General features: G+C 33.1%; 1 protein-coding gene and 1 pseudogene across 4 annotated transcripts in view; one reads left to right on the top strand and one right to left on the bottom strand.

The window, feature by feature from the left end:
• EPB41L5 (erythrocyte membrane protein band 4.1 like 5) overlaps positions 1 to 21254 on the bottom strand; it is a 140528-nt gene that overhangs the window by 97686 nt on the left and 21588 nt on the right. For all 4 annotated transcript variants that reach the window (XM_016127570.2, XM_016127571.2, XM_016127574.2 and 1 more), the window contains 8 exons: positions 13064 to 13106; positions 12010 to 12088; positions 11017 to 11061; positions 10788 to 10840; positions 6397 to 6517; positions 6178 to 6265; positions 5328 to 5416; positions 2631 to 2700 (listed from right to left, as the gene is read on the bottom strand). In XM_016127570.2, the coding sequence (XP_015983056.2) occupies positions 2631 to 2700; positions 5328 to 5416; positions 6178 to 6265; positions 6397 to 6517; positions 10788 to 10840; positions 11017 to 11061; positions 12010 to 12088; positions 13064 to 13106 (588 nt within the window). The remainder of the gene's footprint in view (positions 1 to 2630; positions 2701 to 5327; positions 5417 to 6177; positions 6266 to 6396; positions 6518 to 10787; positions 10841 to 11016; positions 11062 to 12009; positions 12089 to 13063; positions 13107 to 21254) is intronic.
• On the top strand, positions 8017 to 8849 carry LOC107501425 (annotated as a pseudogene).

Raw genomic sequence — 21254 nt, 5'->3', positions numbered from 1 at the left:
CCAACTACAACTACTTGCTGCCAACAGGACTAAAGCTAACAATAAAATGTTGAAATAAAGAAGCCAGGGACAAAGAGAACATTCAGTCAGGTTTTACAATTTAAAAACATAAGCAAAACCTAATCTATGCTGTTAAAGTCAGGAGACTGGTTACCCTCATGGCACTGTCCCTAGTGAGGGCACAAAGAAGATTCTATTATTCTGGTAATATTTAATTTCTTCCTCCAGGTTGGTCATACAAGTGTATGTGAAAATTCTATATACACTGCACACTTATTTTGTACTTATCTGAACGTATGTTATACTTCAATGAAATTTACCAACAAAACTACACATTGAAAAAAAAATGGAAAAATGCGTAAACTCAAAGTAGGGAAAAATCCTTCTATGACACAAGCTTTAAATGACTAACAAATTCACCTATTTAAATTTTTTCAAGTACATAGCAAAAATCACTATAAGCAGGGTTAAAAGACAAACAACTATTAGACAAAACAGTTAAAATTTCTATGACAAAATAGTTTCAATTTCAACAATGCAAAAGAAAAATAGGCAAAGAATAGGAACAGTTTGAAGGAAAGGAAATATAAATAACTCGAATGTATGAAAAGATGTTCAATATCACTCACACAACAAATAAAAATTAAACCTATAATGAAATTCCATTTTTTACCTTTCAGATAAAAATGTGATAAATTCTTTTAGGAAAAAGGTTAGTACACTAATAGTGCACTTTGATAGGATTTCTCTGTATCCCAGACAAATGCGTATAACCATTTGAACCAGCAAGTCCACCTCCAGGAAATTATCCTATAGACACCTTCTAATATACAAATGAATGTCTAGATAGTGAATAAATGTCAATTAATGGAAAATTGTTAAATAAATTAGGGTACATCCATACTCTAGAATACTATACAGTTTAAATAAGACCAAAGAAGCACTTTATGTACTAAATGATAAAGATTAGTAGAGAACAGTTTTTAAGCATGCTAACTTTTAAAATGAAACAATCTTATATACACCTTTGCTTGTATATATGTATATAATACCTTCAAAAAGATATCCAAGAAGCTAATACTGCATTAGATCAAATCTAAAATTTGATTGTAACATGCACAATTACTTTATGGCCCAATAAGAACAAGTGTCACCAATTAAACTATGACCATTTCTTTGTACAAGAAATGTTTTAATAATTATATTTTCCTATTATAGAATTATACTTTATTCTTCTTGAAGGACTGTCCTTAGATTTATAAACAAATATGAGGGGTAGCTCCATAGTGTAGTGGTTAGCACATCTGCTTTATATGTATGCAGGTCTTGGGTTTGTGCCCCAGGTGGAGCCACAGACCATACTCTGGGTGTGCCAAACCTCTGGTGCACCAGGCACCTCGAGTGCACCGGGGATGCCAGGCCCTGGGTGCACCAGGCCTCAGGTGCGTGTGGGAGGTGACACCCCGCCTTCAGAGATCCAGTTCTTAAGGGGAAATGGCAACATCCATAGGTCAGGGTTGGAAGTGGGCATGGGCAGAGAATTAAAGAGGGGAAAAAATAAAAATAAAAATAAATGAATATCAATTTAATTATATATGTGCTTACATAAAAAGGAAAAATATTTGTTAAACATTTTCACATGTGAAATCTGCCTTTTCTGAATCATTTTCAATTCATTCATTGATGATATAATGATTATCCTTGGCGCCATCAAGAGATTTCTTTTTAAAATAATCTATTATTGTCTCTATGATTTTCTCCAAGCTATGTGAAACAGCAATCCTTTGTGTGTATCTCAATAATAAAACTTAAAACTTTCAAAACTTATCACTGTTTCTAATTTTCACAATCTTCTTTTTTAAAGGTTCTGCTATATAGCCTTTTTCACACCTCGCTGTGCACGGAAATCTTTTTCTACATTTTGTCCAATTTGCTTTTATCTATATCCATATCTGAAGTTTGCTAAAAGCTCTTTTTTCCAATTCTGTAAGTTCTGACAAATACACAAAATATAGTACCTGCCACCAAAATCAGGATAAAGAATAGTTCTCTCATCCCCCCAAAATTCCCTATGCTGTTCCTGTGTAGTCAAGCCTCCTCACTCTTAGTTCCAGACAATCAGTGATCTATTCTCCATTCCCATAGATTTCTCTTTCCCAGACTGGATTCATACAGTCATATCTTTTGAGTCTGGACTCATTCACTTAGCATAATACATAAGAGACGCATCCATGTCCTGTATCAATTAGGAACCAGATTTAACTAAAAAAAAAAAAAAAAAAAAAAAAGGTAATCCTTAGAAGGATTTATTTTAAAATATTATTAGGAAGATCTTTTTGATTAATCTTTTTCATCAGGTATTAATAAGATAAAGTCACTTACATATAATTTTTATACATGAGATATATTATCAACGAAGAAGAAACAAGAATAGTCTTACATTATCTTTAATCTTAAAGGCAGAAAAACTGTATTTTTAGGATAGCATGACCTGAAGTAGGAAATTATTTAATTATTAATTAAAGTTCTGTAGCTCTATAAAACAACAAGGAACCCTTTTACCCTTTTAGAGACTTAAGCTACCACATAACACAATCATTGTTAAATAAGTAATGCAATACAATTCCTACCTGATCATCATCTTCTACCACCACCAGTGTTAATTTATTCTTCTTAAAATCCAATCTGGTTATCTTGGGCCTGTAACAATATGACAATAATAGCCAGATTTCAAATAAATGTCCTCTAAATTAAAAAAAAAGAAAAAAAAACCCCTGTTGTTACTTCAAGTATATCATCTCACTTCTGAACTGAAAATTGTTAAGAGGGTAAAAATAATCTGTACTGCCCATCAAAAAAGCCTCCAGTATAAAAAAAAAGTTAACAGGAATAAAAAAAAAAAAATTCAAAAGCAGTATCACTAGCAAAATTGATGCTGCACATTTACCAGACATTAAAAATGTTAAAGGGGGGGAAAAACTGAAGAAATCCATTATGTATATTTCACAGGCTCCCCAACTATGGTGTAAGAGATTCTCCAGGTCTAGTGTCAGAGAAGCAGCATAGGAACTGGATATAGAAAAAACTATAAAGCTTTTTAAAAGGCACAAATGAAAACAAAATATTGATTATGGATCTTTTCCATAGCAATTGTGGTTTGAGGAAATACATCTTTAATTAAAAATTTTTTTTTTAAACACCTCACTTTGTGGCCCACTTTCTCTCTCCTACATATAATAAAATCCTCAACAACCTACCACATTAAATTCTGTATTTCTATGAACTGTAAACGCTGAAACGATGCAATTCTAATTTTTAAATATAACAGGTAAAATATAATTATAAGAATTTGTTTACGAGAGGTGTACTAAAACAATAAGTAAATAAGTGTAATAGAAAGAGGAGGGGGAAGGACCTGTTTGAGTGTAACAAACACCTACATAATGCCAAAGTGTCAGGTACTCTTCTAAGTGTTTCACAAGTATCAATTCAATTGATTCTCTTAACCTTATGAGGTGGAATAAACAATACTTTTGTAATCCTCCACCTTAATTTCTGGCCATTAAGCACATTCCATCTGTCCATAGGGGAAGGTGAAAGCATGAGAGAATTAACACTCAAGGACTAGGTAAATAATATCAAGCACCCTCACTCATCATGGGACAAATTATGAAGGTGTTCTAGTAAGTCTCTCACAGAGTTCCTAGCAGGGACACCTGGATGTAAAAACAAATGAAATACTATCTTCAACTTTTTAAGGGGAAATAATTTTCAACCTAAAATTCCATTCTCACCTCACTGTCAAGAAAGCATGAGAGAAAAATATACCATTTTAAGGCATCCAAGGATTTGAATAATTTACCTCCAATATCCTTTTCTTAGGTAGTTACTTGAGTATATATATCAGAGAAAAAACCAAAAGCAAAAAAAAAAAAAAAAAGTGGAAGACACAGGATCCTAGCTGAGAAAACAGAAAAAGACCTAAAAGCTATAAAGCAGCCTGGAGAGCAAACAGTTCCCAGTAAGAATCATTTAATGCAACCCTTGAGAATTTGAAAGAACTCAGGGAGAAGGCAAAGGCAGGTAATTTGAAGGGATGTTTTGGGTTTGGTACATGACTTTGGGGTAGGGGAGCCAAGAATTCTAGGAAAAACAAAAAGCTATATGGAAGGGAGATGTAATCCCAGTTGTGAGTTCAGGATTTCAGACTTTGGGGCTGATAAAGAAAAAGAGACAGCACTATTGTACAATGAGCTTTACTGAGAGGTATTTGAACAGGGTTACAAGAGAAGGGAAGTCCTTCACAGCAGAACATTCAGAGACAGCTGTTACAGGATCACTATCTAGAAGGCGAAGAGTCCAAGAAAACTGCCGGGAGAGAGGAGAATCAGAGAGGGGGCTTATGTGTCTAAGCGATAGCATTCATTAGCAAGGGAGTAGTCTATGGATCAGAGAGCTCTGAAGGGCACTAGTGGTTTTACAGCTACAAGATTTATCTTATCTACGGCTAGCAGTTTGCAGCGAGACATGTAAACCAGACAAGCTCTAAATGACTAAAATTATACTTATTGGGCTATATGTAAAGCAACAGGACATGTGAGAATGTGAGGTAGGTGCTAGTGAGCTTTGACCTAACAGTCCTGACATGCTATGAAGAGGTAAACAACAAAGAGCCCAGTATAAAAGGGTCATCTTCATCCAGTACACCACTTAAAGTCTGTACCAATTCCAACACAGACAAACTAACATAAATACTATTTCCTGATTTTCAGCTTTTAGAACCAACCAAACAACACCTGAAGAACTTAATTATGGTTATGAAATCGAACTAATATCTATATTTGATATAAAAGCAAAATGCAAATACAATTTAAAAGTTTGGATGATAGAAGTTGGGGCACAGGAAGAGAGCATAGCTTAAAAGGAGGGATAAGGGTATTACTATCTTTCTCTTACACAATAAGGAGTATGAAATAAAAAGACTATGAAATCAAAATTACTAAAAAAAAAATGACATAACTACATGACAGGAGTGAATGTCCATGTGAACATTTAATAAAATTGAAATATATGATATTAAAACATGTATTCTGACATACCACAAAACTAATGGAAAATATAGATAGAAGAGTTTTAAAAACTGCCCCTGGGTATCGGGACAAAAGATGGGTAAGAAGTATGACCTGAAACAGTTCCCAATTCATTTATAACCTTTTCAGAACTATTTAATTTTCAAATTCTCTTTTATGTATTAACTTCATATAAATGTGTTTTTACACAAAAAACCCAAAGCAACAATAAACATCTTTGACATTAACAGTGCTTACCAAAAAAATAAGCCAATTTTGGTCTCTCCTTCAAAAACAAGGACTCCTGTTGGGGTCAGTCCCAAGCTATAGTCATTCCCATCTCTAGCCTAATTTGAAAAAAGCAAAATGTGTTAGCTTCATTTGCATAAAACAGGTTTCACATTTTCACACAACTATTTTATTTTCACATTGAATTATATTAATTATATATAGGTAATATTAATAGGCAAGGTGTTTTCAACCATTAGAGTATCCAAAATAACATTCTCAGGAAAATTCATGTATACACTCAGTTCACTAAAATACTATAGTTTTAAGGTATGTCTTCATTGAAAATAGTTATACTTCCATTACAAAGAAAGCTCTCAAATTCTTCCCATATTCTATTCACCACTTAAATCACAAATTTCGGGGGCGTGGGGGGAAGCTGTCTTTCTGGAAAAATTTAGCTACTTAAACTAGAAATAACTTAAATCACTACATAAGCTATACTACAGCTTATCAAAGTCTTCTTAAGTAATAAATTTTCAACTTTGTCTCCTAAATTATTTTAGTTTTTATAGAGCCTACTCAATTTATGTGATATGATATGAATAAAAGTGGTTTAAAAACAAACTGAAAAAAAAAAAATAACAGCTTAAAAGAACAGGCACGCCTTTTTGGAGATTTTGGTTGTTTCTCTTCTTGTACTTAACCTTTATGTGAGATTTCTATTCAGTATTTAATCTCGCCCTTTATAACCACACATCTACAGTACACACTGGAGTCCATGCAAACTCCATGGCCTCTCTTACATTGAAAAATTCCACAGTCACCTTGAATCTTGAAAGAATAAAACATTTTTAAAGTATCATTACACTGTGCTTACCTTGACCACATGCATATCAACCCCATACATTTCTAGCCATTTGGCTTTATTCAGATAATTGGTTTCAGCCTGTGCTGGTGTCTGACCTCTGAAATTAAAAAAAAAAAAAAAAATTAAATAATAATAAACATAAAATGAATATCAAGTATAGAAATAGAAGAAAAAAATATGAGCTTACTATTGTGGTGATGTTAAAGAGTGTGATCAAATGTCAAGTACCTGTATTCCTTCCATTTCTCAAAAATAGCCAGCTCCATCTCTTCAGTCTGAATGGGCATGAACCTGAACTCATATCTGAGTTCAGGACTATGCTCAGCAAGATCATAGTCACCAAGTTCAGCTACAAATTAAGTTTCACAAAGTTATATTTTGTTAATAAATTTATTTCCTGCTGAATCTTTCTTTAAAACAAAGTTTATTAATTAGTATTGCTAGGATTAAAAAGATCCTTTATTAAACTACCAAGAATTCATAACGTCCAAACTATTAGCAAAAATAAATCTAGCTTAGACTTACGACTTATCTGTCTGTATTTATATTTGTGATCTTTTAATTTATCCAGATGTTAAAATACTTAACTTTTGGAAACTTCTTTCCAGACTTCCAGAGAGAAATACCTTAACTTTATAATGGATAAACAAGAACATTTAGCAATCCTTAATTAGCTGGCATCTGTTAAGAACATAATGTGTACAGACCATGTTATCATATACCATTTTAAGATATGGTCTCTGTCCTCCTGGAATTTTAGATTATTAATCCTAAAGAAATAAAAAAAAAAAAATTGCTAAAAAAATTTGGGAAAGGAAGATAGTAGGAAAAGAACTGTACAATGCACAAACACTTATGGACTAATCTGTGATATCTCTCAACTATGGGTTTGAGGAAGAAAGGAGAACATTCTAATTTTCAATGCTTTAAAATTTTTTCCTTTAAAAGAATATTTTACTCATATTACAAAATTAAAATATTTCCATTTTATAAAAAATTTTGCCATGAAGAGAATACATGAGAACAACCTTGAGATAATCATAAAAATGGTAATCACATTATTTATTGAGCACCTACTCTACACACTGGACGTATTACAGATATACTGTTATTTAATTTCACAACAACCTTGGAAAGTACTATCACATCTCTTTATTGCTGAAAAAAACTGTTCTTTTGTCTGGACCACAATGTCTTTAAGAAGTTCCAAACCAAATATGCTAAATAATGTTGTTCAGGATATAAACTAAAATGGTACAGAAGAAATGAACTTAAGAGTGTGAGGAAGCTAATAAAAATTATTCTAATAAAATATAAATTCATAAATGAGAAATAAGCAGCCATTTTAATGAAGCTGGAAGTAATAATACTTCAGCAAACTTATCCTTAAGGACATTAAGAATTAATAAGATTTGGTAAACTATTAGACATGGGACAAGGAGATACATAGGACATAACGTGAAATTTGGAGGAATCTAAAATAATGGTGTCATTCACTGATAAAAAGAGCAAGTAGCAAAGAAATTTTATTTAAGAAAAATATTAAGTAAAGAGATATCATAACGGAGTCACATGCATGAATCAAACAATATGTGTTAGTGAGCACTACTGTGAAGAGTTTTGTTAAATACACAAAAATGTATGAAAATCATATTTTCAAGAAGCATATCTGTGCTTGTCATGAAAATTACACAAGACAAAGATAGACTAAGTGATGCAACATATGGTATAACAGATATTAGAAATGACAGCTTTTCAGTAGATCCAAGAGTTTTAGAATTAATAATTTCATACAGAAATTAGTAAAATGTAAAAAATGCGCTTTCTTCTCTCCTCCTGCCACCCAAGATGTCGAAGGGAAAGAAGGCCAAAAGGAAGAAGGTGGCTCTGACCCCAGATGTCCTGAAGAAGCAGGAGGTCAAGGTGGTAATAAATCCCGTTTGAGAAAAGGACCAAGGATTTTGGCATTGGACAGGATATCCATGCCAAATGGGACGTCACCCACTTTGTTAAATGGCCCTGCTACATTTGGCTGCAGCTGCAAAGTGCTATTCTCTGTGAGCACCTGAAAGTGCCTCCTGTGATGAAACTGTTCACCCAGACCTTGGACTGCTACTCAATTGCTTAAGCTGGCCCACAAGTACAGACCAGAGACAAAGCAAGAGAAGCAGGATCTTGTTGGCTGGGCTGAGAAAAAGGATTCTGGCAAAGGGGATGTCCCCACCAAAAGGCCCGGTCACCTGTCTTTCAAGCAGTGGTTATTATTTTCTCCACTTTGGTGGAGGACAAGAAGGCTCAGCTCTTAGTGACTGCACATGATGTGGATCCCGTCAAGCTAGTGTCTTCCTGCCTGTCCTATGCCATAAAATGAGTCTCCATACTACATTGTCAAAGGGAAGGCCAGACTGGGGTGTGTAGTCCACAGGAAGACCTGCACCACTTCTGCCTTCACACAGGTTAACTCAGAAGACAAGGGAGCACTGGCTGAACTGGTGGAAGCTATCATGACCAATTACAACAGCAACTATGAGGAGATACATCGTCACTGGGTAGGCAATATCCTGGGCCCCAAATCAGTAGCCTGCATTGCCAAACTGGAAAAGGCAAACCACAAAACTGGGCTAAGTATACACTGTCAAGTTTTCCGTACAAAAAAAAAAAATTCTCCTTCAAAAAAATAAATGCCTTCAAGAAAAATGCATACTTCTGATCATAACAATGCTAGAGGCATAGCATTTCCAAACTAGGTCGTAGTAAATATTCCAGCAGATAAGAAAAGTTTTAATTTGTAGACAGACTAGGATAGTAGATGGAGGCAGGTAGATAATTTATACTAGCGGTAAATAAATTTGAAATACGGAAACTTCCTCCAATCATCGATCCCTCTGTAAATGGGAAAATAAGCTTTTTTTTAAACTATGGAAGTGCAATATAAGCAAAATATTCAGTTTACTATAAAACATTAAAAATTTAGCCTTATTACAATCCTAGGAAGCTCATAGTCCTAAGAAAGAAAAACCCAAAGAGGTACACACCAAGACACATCATAATTAAAATGCCAAAGGTTAAATACAAAGTGAGAATCTTAAAAGCAGCAAGAGAAAAGCAGTTAGTTACCTAAGGGAGCACCCATAAGACTGACAGCTGATTTCTCAAAAGAAACTTTGCCAGACAGAAGGGCCTGGCACTAAATATTCAAATATTGAAAACCCAAGATCTACAACTAAGAATACTTTATCCAACAAAGCTATCATTTAGAGTTTAAGGACAGATAAAGAGCTTCCCAAACAAAAATAAGCTAAAGGAATTCATCAACACCAAACCACCATTATAGAAAATGTTGGAGGGACTTCTTTAAGAAGAAAAACCATGCATCAAAATCATGAATAAAAAACTGTAATAATTACGTATCTATCAATGACTACCTCAAATGGAAAAGAATTAACTGCTCCAACCAAAGGACAGGGTCACTGAATGGGTAAGAAAACAAGACCCCGACACATGCTGCCTGTAAGAGACTCACTTCAGATTAAAAGACACACACAGGCTAAAATACTACATTTTATATACATGCGGATTTCATATACATGCGGAATCTAAAGAACAAAATAACACCAGCAACAACAAAAACAGAAACAAACTCATAGATACAGAGAATATTCTGAGGTCTACCAGATAAGAGGGGTGTTGGGAGAGAGAGTGAAAAAGGGCGAATGGATTAAGAAATACAAATGGATAGTTACAAAACAGTCATGGAGATATAAAGGGTAGCATAAGGAAAATAGTCAACAACGTTATAATAAATATGTAAGGGGGAAAACAGGTACTAGATTTAATGGGGTGATCACTTGGGTTCTAATCACTATGCTGTACAACTGAAACTAATATATTATTGTATGCCAACTACAATTGATAAAAAAATTCATTAAATTGTATATAAAAAATTATCTTATTATTATTTATACAATGGCAAATAAACACTATTAGTCTTAGAGGGACTAGGGATAAATATGGAATCATCTCCTACTAAAGTATAAAATTATAATAAAAATATCTCTTTCCATTTCATGAATAAAGACTGAAATTAGATTTACTAAAATGTCAAATTTTTCAGAATAAAACACCTACATTTAATAGTATTTGATCAGTGTAACAAGGTATAAAAAAGTGAGTTTTTCTTTAATCTCGTTTATTGGAAAACTTTTTTATCCTTAAAGTAACCATCAGGAACTTTTAGTACACTCTAAGTTATCTCTTTCATGGGTTCATTTTTAAGAATAAGACTAAAAAGCCATTTGGTTACAATAACAACTTACTAGTATATTACTGTATTCTTTTTAAGGAAAAAAATTAGTTGAGGGTCCAGTTATAATATTTATTGAATTATAAAGTAGACTGCAAATTTTCGTTTGAAAACACTATAGATGGGAATGAATAAAGTGAAAGGGAAAAAAAGGCGGCAATGTTCTAAAATAAGTATACATCAGAGTTAGATTTTGATACAAATTTACACAAAAACATGCCGTTTCTCTTTTTGCACATTACTCTGTTTTGAAATTCTTTAACACACACTAAAAGAATTATGCTTACTCCTAATAGTCAACATGAGAACTGCTTACCTTGCAGATTATAAGCTGCCAACTGAACTGCTGTATCAAAAGGACACTCTAATCTGAGACAAAAACACAAATTTGTTAACCAAGTCAATTTCATAATTGTTTTAAGATAAATGGACATATACTTTATGTTGACCTTTTTTTTTTTTTCAAAATTAACTACGAAGCTGTTTTTCAAAAACATTTCAACTACTCAAAAAAATGTGGTTTACCTTAAGCAACTAATACTCACTTTCCACTGAGAATATCTTGTTTTAATTGAAGAACAAATAAATACCTAAGAAAAACGAAAAGACACAAATTTAACTAAACAGAACAAGCTACTGTTTAAATAATCCTACCCTACCCTTCTAATTTGAGAACATTTTTAATTACAGAATTTCACCCACAATAAAGTCAACAAAAGAAAAAAAAATAAGAAAAAAAGGGGCAATAAGCATCAGGATGGTAGCATGTCCACAAGAGCAAGGAATAACAGGTCACAGAGTAAAAGTTTAAGGCAAATTACTGAAAACAAGCTTTGTGAGCTCATTGAACTTTACTTCGACAATGCAGGCACCTCATATGTGAAAGGATACAAGCATGTATATAAACTATGAATAACAGCTATAATCTCACTGGCAAAATAGTCAAGAGAAAACCCTTAAAAGACTCAGTAATTAAATTTTGTACTTAACAAACAGTATGTGGAATGAGTCACGGATTTGCAATATAGTCAATGAATAAATGCCAAGGAGGCAGGGAAAAGTAAAATTAAGTATATATAACCTACTTAAAGTTTATTTGAAACCATTCAAACCAAATTAGAATTTAATATTTTTCATTAATTAATGGCATTTCAATAGGTAAAGAAAATCAGGAGCCAAATGAATAAACTGCAAGTGGCCAAAACCAGATCATTTTGATCATCAATAAACATGGCAATATATTGAAACATATCAGCTCTGTTTAAGATCCATGTGTTGGTAATGATACTAGCTACTTTTGGAGGATGCCAGGGAACCAACTCTTTATTTTGAAAACTGATAAACAAAGGAAAAGAATCTTACACTTAAAAAGCACTGCCCCAAAATGAAATTCTATTATCTGAAGTCTTGTTACCAGGGGCAAGGAATCCATTTCATTAGCTGTCTATAAACTACAAAGAATTATTAAGACAGTCTTCCAACATTTTAGCTAACCTAACCAGACTTTACCTTTGTAGAACTCTATAGAATGGTCTTACCGGGTTAGCTCTTCACGAAGATTATTTGGTTCTGAGGAATAAAACTTTACTCGAAAATGCAGACAATAGGGTGAACCAACTGCCATTAAAAACAAAACAACAACAAAAAAAACCTTGAATTTTTTTTTTTATAACTATTTAAACATTAAGAATTTTTAGTTGGTAAAGTTGTCAAAATCCACTAAAGTGGGAACAGAAGATAACAGGTTATTGTGGCAATATTTCAGGTTACACTACAGGCTAGATTAAGCTTAACACAAAAAGATCAACAGGCTTGTAAAATGTATTAACAGTACTATCACAATCATTGTCCCCTCAAGAATAGACAGCTCTAAATTAATTCTAACAAAGGGCCAAATATATCATATAAAAAAGTCTTAACTGTGCAATCTAACAGCCCTAAAAATCCAGGAGGCTGTATTTCTTGAGAGCACAGAAGAATGCCTATGTAATTAATTGCTCATGGCAAATCTTCCCCCCACACACTTTCAAATTCACTTCACCAACTTCACTTGCTAACCTCTATATTCTCAGTGGTCTCATTATTTTGTGAAGACAAGAGCTGAGGTGCCCTGAAATCTGTTACTAGGCAGGACAAGACTGATTATGGATCGAACACCAGTATTTTCTCAACTACTGCTAGGAACACTACTGAAATTTATGTGAATAGCTTCATTTCACTATTCTTAATTTTTAAAAATGTTACAGCCCTCAAGTCTCAAAATATTTTCTAGAGCAGGGCAAGTGCCAATTAAACATAAGAAATTTACTAAATAAAAATTAAGCATCTCCCAGGAACTCAATTTCATTTGCAAGCTGCAAGCCTTTCTCCTAGAAACACACTGTGAGGCACCTGAATCTAGATTACTATCAACCCTATATAATTTAGGATCAGTTTATCAGATTGAAATTGTTTTTAGAAAGTAGAGGTGCTAAAAAATTCATGTGAAACATGATTTCTTATGTCATTCTTACCATAAGTAATCAATTACTAATATATGATTATATATAAATCAATTTCCATTTTTTTTTCACAATCTTTCTCAAGACTTACTTTTTACTTGCTTTTTGATGCTCTTTGTACCATCCAACCAATGCTGGAAAAACAAAAATTCAGTTGTTAAGCAGATGACAGAACATTTAAAAAATATATTTCAAAAGAAAAAAAGAGAGTGAAAATGAAGTTATCTACCCAATATCCACAGAAAACTTAAGATACAGATGAGTAAAAAAAAGACCTAAAACCAGATATGACTTCTTAAAACATGATCTTTGCTCTCTCAGTAACAAAAATGATACTCTAAATTTTGTCCTTAGTTTTCCTCACTGTTCTCAAAAATAAACCCGAACTTTCAAAACTGTTAAAAATTACAAAAAGTATCCTTATATTCTAGTGCCTGATTCATTCTTATAATAAAAATTTAAGACTAATAGATCAAAACCCAAAATTAGGTGAAATAACAATGTCATTTATATTTTATAAAATAGATACTACTCAGAAGACCTTGCCCAATTAAATTAGATTTTTCTCACAACCAAGGCTATATCTTATTAAATGAAGCTATCTTTGTTCTTTTTGTTTGACAAATAAAAAAATGTTCACATTGTGACTAGAAGACTTCTGGTTTCATGAATAACAAACAGCCTTTTGATTTCTGTAACCTCTTCACTCTGAAATATCCATAATATAAACAGACCTAAGAACCAATTCCAGAAACTTCCACAGATAAACCATTCCCAACTCACTTGTCTTTATTAATCCTTTTAAACCACCCACCAAGTCCTAACAGTAACAGGATGCATTCATCCAACTAAGACATACATAATTATGTTCTCTCTGGCATGCTTATAATTCCAAGCACCCTAAACAAAAGGAGTGCTCTTCTGCTAACTAGTTCACAGAGCTAAGGAATCCAGTTTCAGAAATTCAGATAGGCAAAGAGTGGGCAAACAAGGCTGCATTGTCAACAAACTTGTAACCATTTGCTTTTCTTGCCAATTATTTGCCTAGCCTCTCCTCTCCAGTCTCTCTCAAGATCCAAAAGTGGAATTCACAGACCTACCAGTGTGCCAGCAAAGTACCTCTGCACACTGAAAAGAAGGTAGTCAGTAAACATTTCAAAAGGCAAGTAAATAATGTGTAATGTTTTCTCTGGATTCCAAGTGTGTAGGATACTTAGCCATCTCTCATCTTTTAATAGAGGTGGATATCCATTTTTAAGCATATTTCAGTGTATAATATCCAGTTTACACAAACCTCCACTAATAGAATCCTAAGCCAGCCAGTAGGCAGAACACAATTCACTCTATTAGCAGAAAAGATTTCAACCTAGGACAGCAAAAATTCCATCCATCACAGTCAAGCCCAACAATCCAATTTCCAAAAATCCCAGACTTAATTGTGCAAAATACCTACTCCAGCCTGAAGCCAATCACATACTGGGTGTAAAATAAAATTAGTTTTCATACCCCAGTTAGCTGTCTCCCCACAATCATGCATCTGAGAGTTTTCCTATCTTCAAGTTTTATTTATTATACTGCAATAAATTAACAATTTTATGGCTGGTCACGTGGGCAGTCTCTTGCAGCCACAGTTAGAGGGACTCTCATATACAATAATGAATGCAAATAAGCACAATCCTTCCAGGAGGCAATCTGACTACATCTTAAAAATAACTATGTCTTTGACTTAACTTTACCTACAAGAAATTACATCAGAGAAAATTAAAACAATCTATATACCAACAATAGTAAACCAGTTAAGTATTTCAATATGATAGAACACCATGCAAAAATTAAAATGAAAGAAAACAAATGCTTAAGGATCTGATTATTTATTTACACTATATTGTTAAATTTTAAAAGGCAGGTTACAAAATATTATAAATTATTTTGTCAAAATGTACAAATTTGTATATGTAAACATGCATTTTCTTTTTGACTGAGACAATCTATAATAAAACAGTAAAAGAGATGTTATATGTAGGTGGTTGAGATTGCTGGTGATAATTTTTCTTCTTGTTTCTTGTTTTTTCAACTTACTCTACTATGACCACATATTACTTAAAACAATAATCATAAACCCCTTTATTTTTAATATTTTATATAATATATTCATATCACTTAATATTTTAGTAATATTAAAAGCTATGTGGTCAATAGTCCCTTCAACCCCCGCAATAAGCCACTCTCCCATATACTCAATTTCTATCATCACATGCACACACAGTAACATACCCCCAAAGGTGTTACTGGTTTCTGATTCCTTCCAGAGTTTCTTTTAACAAGGAAGAAAAAAACTATGTGTGTATGTGCATGCATGCTGGTAAAGAACATTAACAATAGACTGAAAATCAACAGGCTAAATATAAATTCTGACAGAAAAAACTTTGAGGAATATGAAGAAAACATGAATACAAGATAGGCCACTTAGTATTTCAAGAATAACCTAAAGTCTTTCTTACACAGTTATAACTTAAATTTCTTCCAGGTTAAGAAATTTAGGGCTAGTCTCATAAATATATCACATCTTTAATCTCTATTCTAAGAAGCACCTTAAACATAAAATCATCCCAGTTAAATAAAAGGTCAGTTTTCTTCGAAGTAGGCATTTTAGTCTCTTTTCTACCTGCATGTAATAACTTCTAATATCTTGCATGCCTATTAGACAACCCAGATAAAGCATCAAGTATTTTAAAGTGAAATTTAGGAGCTGGGGGAGTAGTGTGTGATGTCCTTCTCGGGGAGGTCTGAATTCATGTTTGTATATTCTTGAGTCTGTTTTCTTTCATCTCCTCCACATTCCAAGCCCAGGGACTGGAAAATTCAGAGCTCAGAGACAGGCACTGATAGTATTTTCCTTGATTCAGGACAGTTAGGACTTGAGTTTAAATCACATTAGAAGAAAAAGGTGAGAGCATACAGATATAGATTCTTGGATGTTTAGTATAAAACGAACAGTTCTCTTTTCTCATGGTACTTTAAACAGGAAACAAACTCCCTTTTAATTTCCTACTTTTAAAGTTTGGTTGATAAACTTAGAAACCAAAAGATGTGGAAAGCCAGATTTCTTTCCATGCTACGGAACTGGGCATAAAAAATAAGTATTTATTTGAATGTCTCATAAACAATATGTAATTAGAAACACAACAGGCATAATTTACTCAAACAAAGAATCACTTAGGAAGCTTCCAAAACACTATAGGGTCATCCCAGGCCCTACAGATAGTCTATAAACAACTCTCCAAATGAATGATCCCTGACTTCTAACTGCCTACAAAAGGCTTAGCTAAAGAAAGGCATCACTACTTTTGCTCTGAGCAAAGGACATAAGGCAAAGAAATATTAACCATCTTTCAAAATAATTGCCTCTGCAAAAAAATATTTCTCCTGTGAGGAGTAGAGGCTTATGCTCTGAAATAAAGGATTATTTTAAAGAAAATTTTAATATTTTAAACAATTAAAAATTTATTATTTTTTTTTAAATCAATACATTGCATTGCTGTAATCTAATGAAAGCAGTTTAGATTCTATTATAAATTTTCTCTGGGTGATTACTTTTTTGGCATTAACAGTCTGTGTTATAAGACATTCCAAATGAAAACTTAGATGAACCATTAAAATATATTTTCTACTGTGCCTTTCTGTGTATTACTGGCATACTCTCTCAAGATTCTTGCGGAAATGTGAGTTAGGTAGGTTATGTAGCCACTCTCCAGAAATAGAGCACATAGTCTATTTTGGAAATACCCTTTTTTTTTACAGTTCCTCCTTATTTAGCAAATGTGCATGTTACAATATCTACATATATCCTTAACATATACATATTTATTTCTATATATTTTGCACTTCCAACTACTTTATTGACTTCTACTGTTTGTGTTCTCAGATGCAATCCAATTGCCCTGCCAACAGTGACAACTTTACTTCCCCTTTTCTAACCTTTATAATTTCTATAACTGCATTTGCTGGTACTACTATTATGAAATTAAACAGCAGTGGTAATAATAGGGATCTTTGTCATCTTCCTATCTTTAGTGTGAATGCTTCTATTGTTTATTAATCTATGGTTGTTATGTGTGTTTTTTTTAATAATCAAAAAATCAGTACACAAAGAGTGCAGAACCACTGAACAACCACCAGACCTATCTGTTCACCACAGGTGCTGTCTTGCGGGGCCACCTGTCTGCCCAGCAACAATCACCATCCTTGAATATGGGCACACTTTTCAAAGGTTGGCTGGATCCACGCAGATAGAACTATCGATTCCATACAGGTCAAAGTCCATTATCTTTACTCAATGTTTTAAGGCTTGAAAAAAAGGAGCTTATTTAATAACCAACCAAAAAAAAAAAAAAAACTTAAGAATTGTAGAGTATTATTATCTGCCCACCATCAGATAAATGAGGTCGGCAAGCCAAATTGGCAGCTCATCACATGATGCCTACACTATCTGAAATAGCTGAATTCTAAAACTGGAACAAGAAATGCCTCTTACCTTAGCTCAATGATCTTGGATTTGCCATTGAGGGGATACTGTTGCAGCCTCCAGAAATGTACTTGTAAAACATTTACCCAATGTTCCACTAGACAATTATGAGTTTTCTAGCTTTCAGCTTTGGATCTAATATCTCTATTTCCATTTGTGTTGAGTTTTGTCTTTAAACTAAATGCCTTAAAGTACAATTAATCAAATTATTCAGCTTTCTTTTGTGATAAAGATTTCAGTTTCACTCTTGTTGAATGTAGTTTCAAGTTAAGTACATGATAAAGCAGTAACAGCATAAATGAAGGGTTAATCTCCTGTAACTAATGTCACAAAAAAAAAAATAAAGAAATATTCCATTATCAAAAAGAGCTCTCTCATATTACTCTAGTCACACTCACCCCCAGCCTCCAACATTCTTAAATCTTGGCAACCATTAACTTGATCACTATCTCTATAATTTTGTCATTTCAAGAATGTTATATAAATGGAATCATATAATATGTGACTTGAGATTGACTGTTTTCACTCAACATAATACCCTTGAAATTCATCCATGTTGTGTATCAATATTTTCCTTTTCCATTGGCTGAGTACTATTCCATAGTATAAATGTGTGAGTTTAATTGTTCACCTACCATAAGACATTTTGTTTTCTCCAAATTCTTTGCTATTCCAAATAAAGTTACTATGAACAATAATAGTTTGTTCATAGTTTCTTGTGGAGAAATAAGTCTTCATTTCTCTGGGATACATGGCCAGGGATACAATTGCTGGGTCATATACAAAGTGTATGTTTAGCTTTTTAAACTGCCAGATTGTTTTCCATAGTGGCTGTATTATTTTTGTACTCTCAAAACCAATATATGAGAGGTCCAGTTTCTCCACATCCTCAAAAGCACCGAGTTTCCACTATTTCTTATTTTAGCTGTTCTAACAGATATGTAGCGATGATATCTAATCAAGGTCTTAATTTGCATTTCTCTATTGTCTAGAGATGTTTAACACCTTTTTCATGTGTTTACTTGCCATCTGAATATCCACTGTGGTAAAATGTCTCTTCATGTCTTTTATCCATTTTCTAACCAGATTATTTTCCAACTGTTGAGTTTAGGAGTTCTTTATATATGCCAGATGAATTGTCAAATATGGTTTGCAAATATTTTCTCCCAGTCAATAGCTTGGCTTTTCAGCCTCTTAACAGGGTCTTTCCAAGAGCAAAGGTTCTAATTTTTATAAAGTCCATTTTATCAATTTTTAAAAAGTGGATCATGTGTTTTGGTATCACATCTAATAATTCTTCTCCAAGTCCTAGTTTCTAAAGATTTTCTCCTGTGTGTTTTCCTCTAAGTTTTATAGTCTTACATTTTATATTTATGTTCATCAACTATTTCAATTGTTGCACAGTTGTTTTCCACCCCCACCCACACCCCCCAATATCCAATTGCTCCAGCACCATTACTAAGACTACCACCTTTCTTCTGCTGAATTACTTTGGCGTCTCTGTCAAAAACCAGTTGGCCACACTTGTATAAGTCTATTTCTGGGTTTCCTATTTGGTTCCACTAATCTATGTGTCTATTGCTCTGCCAATACCACAGTCTTGATTACAGTAGTTACCATTTTATTCCTCTTTTTCAAAATTCTATTGTAGCCTGTCATTCCATATGTTTTAAAATAATCCTGTCTACATCACCAAAAAAAAATTTTGTGGGAATTTTGACACGAAATGCATTAAACTTGTATATTAATTAAGAGAGACTGATATCTTTGTTGTCTTCTAATCCATGCACATGACATGTCTGTTTATTTAGCTATTTTAAAAAGCCTGTTTTTAATTTCTTTCATTAGCCAAACTTTTTAAAACATTTAACCGATTTTTTTTAAATGCAAAATTTACTTAAAAATCAGAACTTCCAAGGTTCTCTTGAAATACCTGTAGATCCAGCAATGCCATCTGGCAACAAATGCCTGGAACCATGTAGTACCTGCCCCTCTACCCCTTGTGGAGGGAAAAGTGATACATTTCCTAGCTCAGCACAATTCCCTTACCAATACTTTTTGATATTTAGTCTGTTATATGTCATCTATGATTTATGATCATGCTGTATTTTTCTGTATCTATATCAAAAATGGGAAAAGTAAACATCAAGAAAGAAGCATGATTCAAAAAAAAGAAAGAAAGAAAAAGAAAAAACATACTTCTTGGAAATAAATATTTCCATGTCCTCAATATGCACCCCAACTTGGTTCCTGTCTTTTTGTTCTCCTGCATGATCCTTGTACACATTTGATTTTAAGACTGAAAATTGTTACTTTAAATCATAAAAGTTCTCTAGCAAACTGTTACAGTTAATTCAACTATTTTGGAAAGTCTTACTGCACCAACCTAAAAACATTTAGCATCAAAAGGAGAATTCTTTCTTACATGGCTTAAGATGTATCACTTCCACACTGCAAAGGTGTATAGTTCAGGAAAATAACCCCAGATCATCATTTTTTAACCACTGACATTGGTGTTCTGCTATCATAAAACAACTCTTTACATACCCTGTTATTTTTATGAGTTTCCCTAAATTCATGAAGAAATATTCTATTTCCATGAAAATTTATGTAGTCATACAATGAGATTTACTAGCAAGTTTTTACAAACAGTATAAAAGATTACGAATTTCCAAAACTACTAATTAATATCATAAAGATTTAAAGAAAAAGCAAATTAATACCATCATCAGTTTTCCTTTAAGCTAATGGAAATACCATTACTAAATGTAAATGGAAATACCACTACTAAAAACAGAATGTTATAAATGGAATGGTGTCATTTGTTTGCAAAGAGTATTAATATACTAAAGCAATGCAAAAATAATAATAAGACTAATGTATTTCATGCCCAACTTCGGAGGTAAGGTTAGGGTTGTAATCTGCGAGTTATCTCGGGGTAAATGCTGTAGCTGCAAGTGCCGCCAGCAAGTATTCTTGAGGCAGGCAAATGGGAAATGGGTTAAAAACTGTTCAATAAATAAATGAAGAATCTGAGCATATGTGTAACAAATAAAGAGACTGAATCAACAATTTTGAAAACTTCTCAGAAAAGCTCAGATGATTTCACTGTTGAATTACACAAAATGATGAAAGAATACCAACGTTTCATGAGATCGTCCAAAAAATAGATGAGGAAAGACTCCCCTCATTCTATGAGTCAAGTATTACTCTACTCAAATCAGATAAAGCTATCATAAGGGGGGGGGGGCACCCAAAAAACAACTATAGACCAATATCCCTTACAAATACAGACACCAAATTCTTCAACAAAATACTCACAAATCAAATTGAGCAACATACTCACAAATCAAATTGAGCAACATAAAAAAGTGTACACACCATGATCACAAGTCGGCTTTATCCCAGAAAAACAAGGTTGGTTCAACAAGCAAACAAAAAATTAATTAATATGACATACCAGCCTAATACAATACAGGAAATAAACTATAAGATCCTCTCGGTAGATGCATTTCACAAAACCCAACACTGTTTCATGAGGAAAATATACAATAAAATAGGGCTAGAACGAGACCTTCCTCAAAGTGGTAAAAGGTATCTATAAAAATCCCACAGGTAACATATTTAATGGCAAGAGACTGAGTAGTTTCCCCTTAAGATCAGAAACAAGACAAGAATGTCTGTTCTCACCAACTTCAACATTCTATTAAAGATTCTAGCCAGGGAACTTAGGCAAAATAAAAGAAATAAAAGGTAT

Source organism: Rousettus aegyptiacus, unplaced genomic scaffold (assembly GCF_014176215.1).
Source record: "Rousettus aegyptiacus isolate mRouAeg1 unplaced genomic scaffold, mRouAeg1.p scaffold_m13_p_2, whole genome shotgun sequence".
NCBI lineage: Eukaryota > Metazoa > Chordata > Mammalia > Chiroptera > Pteropodidae > Rousettus > Rousettus aegyptiacus.
Note: the sequence above shows the minus strand (reverse complement) of the source record. Positions and strands in the feature narration are given on the sequence as shown.